The sequence below is a fragment of the Silene latifolia genome, chromosome 11, assembly GCF_048544455.1.
Source record: "Silene latifolia isolate original U9 population chromosome 11, ASM4854445v1, whole genome shotgun sequence".
In the NCBI taxonomy this organism is placed as follows: domain Eukaryota; kingdom Viridiplantae; phylum Streptophyta; class Magnoliopsida; order Caryophyllales; family Caryophyllaceae; genus Silene; species Silene latifolia.
This window is the reverse complement of record NC_133536.1, coordinates 7,978,194-7,987,775: the sequence shown is the minus strand read 5'-3', so window position 1 is coordinate 7,987,775 and position 9,582 is coordinate 7,978,194. Positions and strand designations below refer to the sequence as shown.

Below are 9,582 nucleotides of genomic sequence, written 5' to 3'. Positions count from 1 at the left end.
AGCTGCTCGGGAGGTCGTATTCGATCATGTTTCTTTTTCTCTCGGTTTTTCTACCACGTGTCCGAGATCGCCTGAGGAGTTACCTTATATGATTTCAGCCCCAAACAACATGTTTTAATCCATCTTAACGTATAGTACTTGATTTCTACCCGAGACTGGGTTATCACACGCCGACACTCTTAAATGTCCTCTGTTGCTTCTGAAAATTTGTGTGGCCGCTTTATCCTAGCCGAGAAATTATCCATGTGATTTACGAATATTTTTATTTTTGGACCCTAAAACCATGAAAATCGTGTATTATACACTTTGATTTGAGTCGTTCAGGAGGTCGTTTTGGATTAACAAGTCATAAATCTCACAATCCGTACCCAACCCAAACCCAACCCAATTATGACCAAAGGCGTAGGCTTCAAAAGACAAAGCCCAAACAAATTCAATTCTCAAAACCACAAAATAAACACAAACATAATCCCTTTCATTCACCAAACAAAAGAGAGAGAAAAAAGAGACGGTGTTTCTAATGGCGTCGTTGTGTTTATCCGCCATTAACGCCACAACCGGAGCTCCAATGGCGTCAACTTCTTCATCTTCATCTTCCAACAGTTTACGGTGTTGTCTGACCTCTGTTAACCCTATGAGACTACATCGTAAAACTAGCAGAAGGTCGCAGGTTGTGTGTATGGCTCCTGATGAAGAGAAGATGACTCGTCGCTCTCCACTGGATTTCCCCATCGTACGTCCCTTTCTTGTTTTTAATTACTCCATCCGTCTCGGTTATTTGTTTAACTATTCCATTTACGAATCACCCAGTCATTTGTTTATGTTTTTTTTTAATAATCCGGTGCATTTTGTCCACTTATCATCCATTAATAATAAATACGGATTAGTACAATTTGTTTCTCTTCTCCTCGATATTTGTCTAAAAGTAAAGTTAAACAAATGATTGACGGACTTAAAACAAATAAATGATTGAGACGGAAGGAGTGAAATTAGAGTCTCACTGTCTCAGAGACGATTGTTTTGATTGAAGGTATCGATTTTACGTTTAATTGCGTGTTGTGGTGTAAAATTCCGAGAAGTTGTGAAGATTTATCATTCACGAGACCTGTTAATCAAGTTCAATGTTGTCTGTGTAAGCCAATTTGTATCCAAATTGAGTAACAGTAACAAATTAAGTAAAAATTTAAGGTAATTCAGAGTATTCAAATCTGTGTGCTGTGTTTAGCAAATGAATCTATGATGTAGCTTATTGTCGTAACAAAGGGTTTTTGTAACTGTTGGCTGAGAATTACACTAATCATAGAGTAGTTACATTGTTACGAAATTCGTGGTATGTGTTTTTTCTGGGGTTGGAGGAGGGTTTATCGATTTAGAGGTGATCAGATGCGGACTTGGGCTGGACATTATCCGAACCCCTGTAAAATTTTGAAAATGCAATGTATGTACTCATTTCTTTGGCTAACCTATCTAATTATTTTGGACTATAGGACCGAGATGTTTTAAAAACAATTCACTTGGCGTTGTGTTGTGTGCGCAAAGCTCTTTATATGATTTTCGGGGATGGGGTCGTATTTCTAGGATTGTTTATAGTTGAGTCACTTTTTGTAATTTCAGTTTGACCCGTATTCTTCGTTCATAGGAAACAGATGCCATATACATTCCACATCCCTTAGTGCGCTTGGGTGTTGGAAGTTATCATGCTCTTTTATAAGATGATAATACATGTTTGCAGTACTGGCTATCCAAACTCCTTTTTGTAGCTCATAATATTGGCTTGAAGGAGTCTAACACTACCATTACTTGTACTATGATACTGTCATACTGAATTACATTTTCGTATTTGGCTTACTGATTACTTGTATAAAAAACATTTAATCCATCTCCAGGGGAGTTGGGAAAGGAATACGAGGCTGAACCGTACTTGCACAGAAGCCTTTCTAAACATGTTTAACATTTGTACACAAATGACCAGCCTTATTAGTGCTGAGTAAGAGTTGTTCGTTGGTTAATTGTGAGTGTTAAACCAATCTTGCAGCACTCAGAATGGTCTGTACTGATTTGCTAATTTGGATGCTCGTTGTTTTGAATCAAAATTATGAACTTTATAAACTATCACCCTGACAGTGCTTCACTGAATTGGCTATTATAGACACTTCCCGTTTTGCTTTTCTGTTCTTGAGTAATAAGTACTCCGTACTGATCACTCTAAACATCTGGTTTAAGTTCATCTTTGTAAACTCAGTCCTTTTTAGTCTTTTCATATTTTGTGTGGGACTGTGGGTTCAAGTTGACTAGGTGTGATTGGAGCTAGTTTATAAGAGTGGCTTAATTGCATATTGTGTATTTAGACAAGCTCTGCATTTAAGAATTACTCCCTCCGTTCCGGTCATTTGTTTACCTTTGGTTTTGTCCCAAAGACCAAGGAAAGAAGACGGGGCCAATTATTGGATGACAAGTGGAATAAATTGAGTGTGGATGATCAAACTGCCCATCAAGGCATTCCTAAAATAGAAAACAATTGACTAAGACACCCCAAAATGAAATAGTTAAAACAAATGACCGGGACAAAGGGAGTTTAAGACAGGCTAGTGATTTAGATAGAGCCAAAATGGTGTTGTGTCTTGAGGTTTTATTAGAATTTGCATACGTAGGGGATAAGTGGATAACGTGAGATGCATCTGTTACGCTCATCTGAACTACCTTAGAAGTGGAAGGGGTACAAGTTTCCTTGTTTGGTTAGCCAATTAGGCTAGAAGCTGAATCAAGATCCTTTCAACATAGGAAAAATTTGGAAGGAGAAAGATCACTGAATTGTTCGTTCTATCCGTGCCCCATTCCTATCCCCTTCCTAAGAAGGTCTTAATGTTAGCTAGGATTAGCATTTAAATCCATAACCATAATTCATTTTGACAAGGTACTCAAAGATTGTGGCTTTTGTTCAAAAATTCAGAACTAAAATGCATGATGAACTGTACTCCTTGGACCTATCTTGAACTTGTTTTGAATCTTGTAGAGTTGTTTTATGGCAGGAATGGGAAAGACCGAAGCCGGGGAGAAGACCAGATATATTTCCTCAGTTCAGCCCTATGAAAACACCATTACCAACTCCAATGCCAGCGGACCCGCCTGAGGAAGACGAGGACGAGGAAGAGAAGAAAGAAGAGGAAGAAGAAGATCCCGAAAAGGAAGAGCCAGATAACCCTGAGAAGTAGTAAACAAGACTGCACATACTGCTCTTGTATGAAGCAGCAATGTCATGTCCAATTATGCTTGGTCGGTGGTGTCTACACTAGTCACTTTATGTTGAGACCGTGAATCCTTGCATACATATGTGGCAATTGTACTAGTGGATCGACTCTGGTGGATCAAATACCCGAGTTTATGCAATCAGTTAGCTACAGCCTGCATTGTTGAATGTTTCTTTCTGCAATAGCATCTCAATTTTGTAAGTACTTCTTCGGTATCAGTTTGTAGGGTTTTGTCACGTTATCTGATGATTATATCGTGTTTTTGCGGCCGTTTCTCCTGTTTACTTGGTTAATAAAGATGGTAATTTTTTTGACGGAAAGTGTGACTTGATAGTAGCCATATGTGATTGTGTCATTCTGGACACCCTCTCGCTTTGATGGTCAAATAAGTTCAGTTTTCGCATTTGTGTGTTTAAATTTGATGGTCAAATAAGTTCAGTTTTCGCGTCTGTGTGTTTAAATTTGAAGGTCAAATAAATTCAGTTTCGCATTTATTCGTAATTTTTTTAAATGGAAGGTGGCCTTACACGAGAAGTGTGGAAGACACAAGTAACTTCCTTCTCACACAGAAGGGTCATGATATTAGAATTCCTGAACTTATTTTACACAATGTTTGCGTAAGACGATTTCATACATGAAAATAACTGGATGCAATCTAGCGCCTTTTTGCGCCTCAGGCTCCGAGTACAACCCCATAACATGTCTGCAATCTGCATAGAATAGATATATAACTAGTCATTAATTTGATGGCAACTGAACATAGCAAGGAAAGATGAACAACAAATTCTAAAATTGCCTACTTTCTGGCCTAAAATCCGAAAATCTAACAACATTCTAAAATTCGACATATATTTCATTTCAATTTCCAAATTTGTGTATACCTAAACTATCCGAAGCTCAGTTATCGATGGTTTCCCTTCCCGTCCTCCCTACGACACCACCCATTCTCTCTCGTTTCGTCCCCTTCTAACTCCGAATTCTGATTCTATCAATGTATTCAACTAAGTGTTTCAAAAGCATGACGGATTTTATTTGGGAAGGAGACTGACCGACGTTTGTATTAAAAATGATTTAATTTCTCCGAAAAATGGCTAGTTTGCTAGTAGTTTCATTATACAAGCTAACCTGGGCATGCACTGTCGTTCGGAGTACTCGTTAATCGTTATATGTCAAACAAATCCTCTGGTTTCTAGATATGGTGAATACGTCATACTCACAGTTGTCGTCTGCTCCGAACTAACCCCTAAGCTAGGATAAACAAAAACACAAAAAACATCAACACGTACAAAAATTACACTATATCACTATATTACTCTCTGTGTTTACCTTTGATTAAAATAATCGAGTTCAAGTCTTCAGACTATAATCATATAAATGTAATTATGTAAATTAGCTTACCACATAAACCTCAAGAAATTGATTAGGAAGTGAAACAAATAATTTTCTCGATGAAGAAAATCACGACGGATTAATCTATCCAAGTTCAATTGCCGAGGAAGAAGATCACTATAATACAGCAAAGTTGAGACCGCGGCTGTTGGATCGCTAATCAGTGTCGTTAACAATCTTACGAGTGGTCGCATCATCAATGGCACAAGTGACTGAATTTGCATCATAATAGTACGTAATTAGGGAAACAATCAAATAATCAATCAATATATATACATGCACCATGCATGGATAGTTGTTGGAAAATAAATTTACATACGTCACTAAATGTTAATTCTGTAAAGTATCTCTTCATGAATTTACGTCACTAAATGTTAATTCTGTAAATGTTATGAATCCAGTGAATGACAGGAAGGCGTTTCATAATATTTACGCACCCCTAGTAATAATTGTTATAAGGAACACAAAATTAAAAGTGTTTATAGCGGCCTAGCTAGCGGGAGTGAGACGGAAAACATACCATTTTAACAACGTCCGGCTAAGGCGATGAAAACGAGATTAATTGAGAAATTAAGGATTATGGAGCGAGATAAGTAGTAGGGTTTATTTGGTTAATATGAGAAGATGGTAAGTTAGTTGTTAAGTGTATGCAGGCCCGGTTCTGAGGGTAGTTTGGAGGGGCGGTGGCCTAGGGCCCAGGGTAGAAAGGGGCCCATTCGTCTAGGGTTTATAATAATATTAGGGGTCGTTTGGTTCAAAGTATCGGAATGGATTGGAATGGATTGTGATAGCATAGAGGTATGGAGTTAGAACCCAATACTTGCTCACAGGTGATTGGTTGGATCTTGGAACGGATTGAGAATTGGAATGGATTGAGAATAGTAATAGGGTGGAATGGATTTAGTAACCTGAGTTTATAGATGGGTATGAGATAATTGAGATTCCAAGGGGTTGGAATGAAGTTAGAATCCATTGGGTATCTAACTCCATTCCAAAACCTTCCAACCAAGCACTAGAATGGATTGAATCCATTCCAATCAATTCCAAAAGCTCCAACCAAACACCCCCTATAATTAACAATAAGGAAAGGAAAAAATATCATATTAAAAAAAAATATATATATATATATTTTAAACAATTTTTTTTTTTTAAAAAAGGTGGATCTCACCCTAAATCCTACTCTCTCTTTCCATCTCTATTCCCAAAATCCCAATACCCAGGCAAAATAAACGGCTGGTATGGATGTAGAACCTTGCTAAAACAAGTTGAAGGCATGTTGTCATATTTTGAAAAATTTAGAGACGAAGGTTTCACATTTGGTATGAACATTGCTAAAAGTATTGCACTTGATATGGATGTAGAACCTACCCTTTCGACAAAGCGTCGTGTTATTAGAAAGAGACATTTTGATGAAAATAATCAAGACGATGAACAAAACCAGTCACCTGAAGATTTATTTAGACATGAGTATTTTTTTGTTGTTGTTAATATGGCAATTTCTTTTTTAAAAAGCAGATTTGAGCAACTAAAGACTTTTAAAAGTATTTTTAGATTTTTATTTGATTCAAGCAAGTTAAAGTCTTTGGATGAAAATGAATTGAGAGAATGTTGTGTTACTTTTCACTCTACTTACGTATCCGATGATTTAAATGATCTTTATTCTGAATTGAAAGTCCTACAATATACCTTGCCAAATAAACTAATGTCAGCGACTGAAATTCTTGAGTTTGTTATAAGTTGAGATTGTTATTCGAATGCTTCTATTGCTTATAGAATTTTTTTAACAGTTCCGGTGACAATGGCTTCAGTTGAAAGAAGTTTTTCGAAGTTAAAAAGTTGATCAAAACCTACTTTAGGTCATCAATGTCACAAAAACGATTGAATGGTCTTGCAATTTTATCAATCGAGAAGGAACTTTTGAAAGACGTTAAAGTTATGTTATCATCAATAATTTTGCATCTCATAATGCTCGTAGAACCCGTTTTTTAGGATTACAATCTACCACGAGTTAACAATGGATTTTAATAAAATTGACGTTATATGTTTTTTTTTAAAAAAATTTATTATGCAGTAATAATTTTTTTTAAAGGGGCCCCGATTTACGATTTTGCCTAGGGCCCCAAAAAACTCAGGAACGGGCCTGAGTGTATGTTTTTATTCAACAACTATTCAAATCTACCATTCTACACTTCCCACTTCCTCACCATCACCAATCTACCTTGCTTTATACTTCTTCCGTCTCCGTCATTTGTTTACCTTTACTTTTGGCATAATTTTTAAGAAGATTAGAAGGGAGCATTAGTGGTTAGTGTTAATAAACGACAATTGGATCATGATGGGTATGGAAGATCATGAAAGATAAACAAATGAATAAGACACCCAAAAATGGAAAAGTAAACAAATGACCGAGACGGAGGAAATATGTTAATATATACAAGATTAATTGTTCATGGTCCATGACTACAATATTATTATTATTATTATTATTTAACATTAACGAGTTCTATAATTTAATAGTCCTGAAACTTAAATGCAAGGGAAGTCCTCACAAAACCAACTCGATCCAAGCTTTGACTGATCAGCTCATCAGCCTGGACAACCGATTTAAGTGACCTGACTCAAAAATCACATAAAATGACTCAAAACGATTGATTTGAAAGCTAAGTACTTCCTCTAGGTCACAAAGACTCTCATTTTATTTTACGCGGTCTTTAACATAACATTATGACTGTCATTGTTTATACGTGTACATTAATTATTTTTGTTGTAAATATATACTCCCTCTGTCCCAGTAGAAGTAAACAAATGACCGGTAGAGGGAATATATTTTTCCTGAAATATATTCTAAGTTTCTAACACTCATAACAAATATAAATCTTAATTTCATAATTGTATTTTTTTCATAATTTTCAACCTCGAAAAGTTAATGCGGGTTGGGGCTAGACGTGGGCCGGGCTAGCATGATTTTCTTGGACCACGGACATATGGATTCGCGGGTTTTGGGCGGGTCCATGGGTCGGGCCTTTGTAAATTTTGGAAAATACGTTATCTAAGCCCGCTTTGTTAGCAGGCGGGATGGAAAGGGCGTAATGGGTAGTCGCGTCCATGAACAGCTCTAAACTTAAACGAGAAGGTCTTTGTGAAACAGAATTTTAATGTTCATACAATCGTAAATTCTTGGGAGTTTCCACTCTTGTTAGTCTTGTACACTAGGGTATTACTAATCTGCCTTGAACCATTTGTTCACTAACGATCATATAAAGTATGGCAGTTGGTCTTGCTTTAGACGGGTTATTTTGGTCTTAGACAATAAGATGGATTTTATAAACATTTTCCACTATTGAAAAACAAGTTACCATAAGCCATAACACTGATTATATTATTGTGGTTACATTTACTCATAAAATGATCATATATATATCCGTCTGAATTTTAAGACAAAAAGTGACCGTCTGAAACAAGAATTTGTGAAGGTATGGAATGTCTTCTACTATTAGTAAACTGGATTACGTGTTCAATTAGGCAATTCCTTGCTGAATGAGTTTTGTCATTGCTTGCTCTGCAAGGAGTCACCCTTGCATGGATTAATAACCCAGCTGTACGTCAAAAGTTAATTTTTACATAAATTACCATTACCTTTTTTGACATAAAAAACAAGGAAAAAAGATGTCGCACTTTTAACTTTGTTGAATATAATAACTGAGTTACCGAATTAAAATAGATAGTACTTTTATGCAAGCCAAAAAAAAAAAAAGAAAAAAAAAAGGATAATTTACCCATCTTTGTTCGTCATATACGGTTTAAAACTGACCTAAAATAGATAGTACTCCGTACATTATTCAATGAACTTATTCGGTGTGTTTTTGTGTTATGTATGAATGCTTAACTTTTATCCTGTTTTTCTACTGGTGGCGAAACAAAAGCAAGTTTTATGTGGGTTATGAATAAAAATAGGTCGACTCAAATTATGTACTGAATTTGTTACAATTAAATTGAAATCAGCACAGCTAACCCGACCTAACATTGATCAACGGAAACAAAGCCAAATCAAAAATTGACTCGATAACCCAAAAAAATTGAAATATGTAATGTACAAATTTAAATCAGCACAGCTAACCCGACCTAACACTGATCAACTGAAACAAAGCCAAATCAAAAATTGACTCGATAACCCAAAATATTTGAAATATGTAATGTACTATATAATATGATCCAAACTGGTTTAATTCAATCTAACATAAACAACATCAGTTGGTTTTTCTTAAGATACTTTTGACCCATTTTAAGTTTAAGACGGATTTGGCTGGAGCCGGATTGAGATGGGTTACCTTGACCCTATATCGACACTAAGGAGAAGGCCAGGCTGGCTGGGGCAGCTAATAGGCTAATCGGCCGAGCCCGACCCGACCCATAACCATAAATATTGATCTTTTTACAAGCTCGTGCTGGGCTCGACAAGACATGCGGGTTGACTGCTTGCCATTTTCTGGTCCACTGGAGCAAGTCAGGTCGAGTTGAGCTGAGCTGAGCTAACCCACATTGTTGGCAACCTCTACTATTACTCAAGAATTTAGTGAAATTATAACATTTGAGAAGTATACACAACAATGCTATAGCTTATACGATACACCCATTCATCAAACTATAAAAGCCCCAAAATTTTCTCATCTCAAACCTTGTCCAAAATAAGATCCAAGTTGTAAGAATATCCATACTACCAAGCCACATAAAACCCTTATTCTAAGGACATTATTAATCATTACATTACATAAATAAAACAACCAAAATAACAACAAATTCCCCTGTTTTTCTCACTACCTTAAATTTAAGGGCTATTATCCTACTTGGCACAACTCTTTATTTTTATTTTTTCCTTTTTTTCCCCCCTAATATTAGCTTAATTTTCTCAATTACCCAAAACCTTCATTATTTCTCCTTCATTCAT

At 36.2% G+C, this 9,582-nt stretch overlaps 1 protein-coding gene and 1 long non-coding RNA gene across 2 annotated transcripts; one reads left to right on the top strand and one right to left on the bottom strand.

The window, feature by feature from the left end:
* Positions 1 to 427: 427 nt before the first annotated feature.
* Positions 428 to 3,568, top strand: LOC141610902 (uncharacterized). Its single transcript, XM_074429212.1, has 2 exons — positions 428 to 733; positions 3,030 to 3,568. The coding sequence occupies exons 1-2, from the start codon at positions 521 to 523 to the stop codon at positions 3,210 to 3,212; spliced, it is 396 nt and encodes a 131-aa protein (XP_074285313.1). The 5' UTR covers positions 428 to 520; the 3' UTR covers positions 3,213 to 3,568.
* An 811-nt stretch (positions 3,569 to 4,379) lies between these two features.
* Positions 4,380 to 5,243, bottom strand: LOC141612676 (uncharacterized). Its single transcript, XR_012529137.1, has 3 exons — positions 5,158 to 5,243; positions 4,647 to 4,849; positions 4,380 to 4,496 (listed from the first exon to the last, which is right to left on the bottom strand). It is a non-coding gene; the product is annotated as an uncharacterized LOC141612676 (long non-coding RNA).
* Positions 5,244 to 9,582: the final 4,339 nt, after the last annotated feature.

What these genes read in the sequence shown, in the direction of transcription:
- LOC141610902 (XM_074429212.1), top strand. Translation starts at nt 521, where the DNA reads ATGGCGTCGTTGTGTTTATCCGCCATTAACGCCACAACCGGAGCTCCA. An exon ending in CTCCACTGGATTTCCCCATC is followed by an intron (nt 734 to 3,029) that starts GTACGTCCCTTT and finishes GTTTTATGGCAG; the next exon opens with GAATGGGAAAGACCGAAGCC.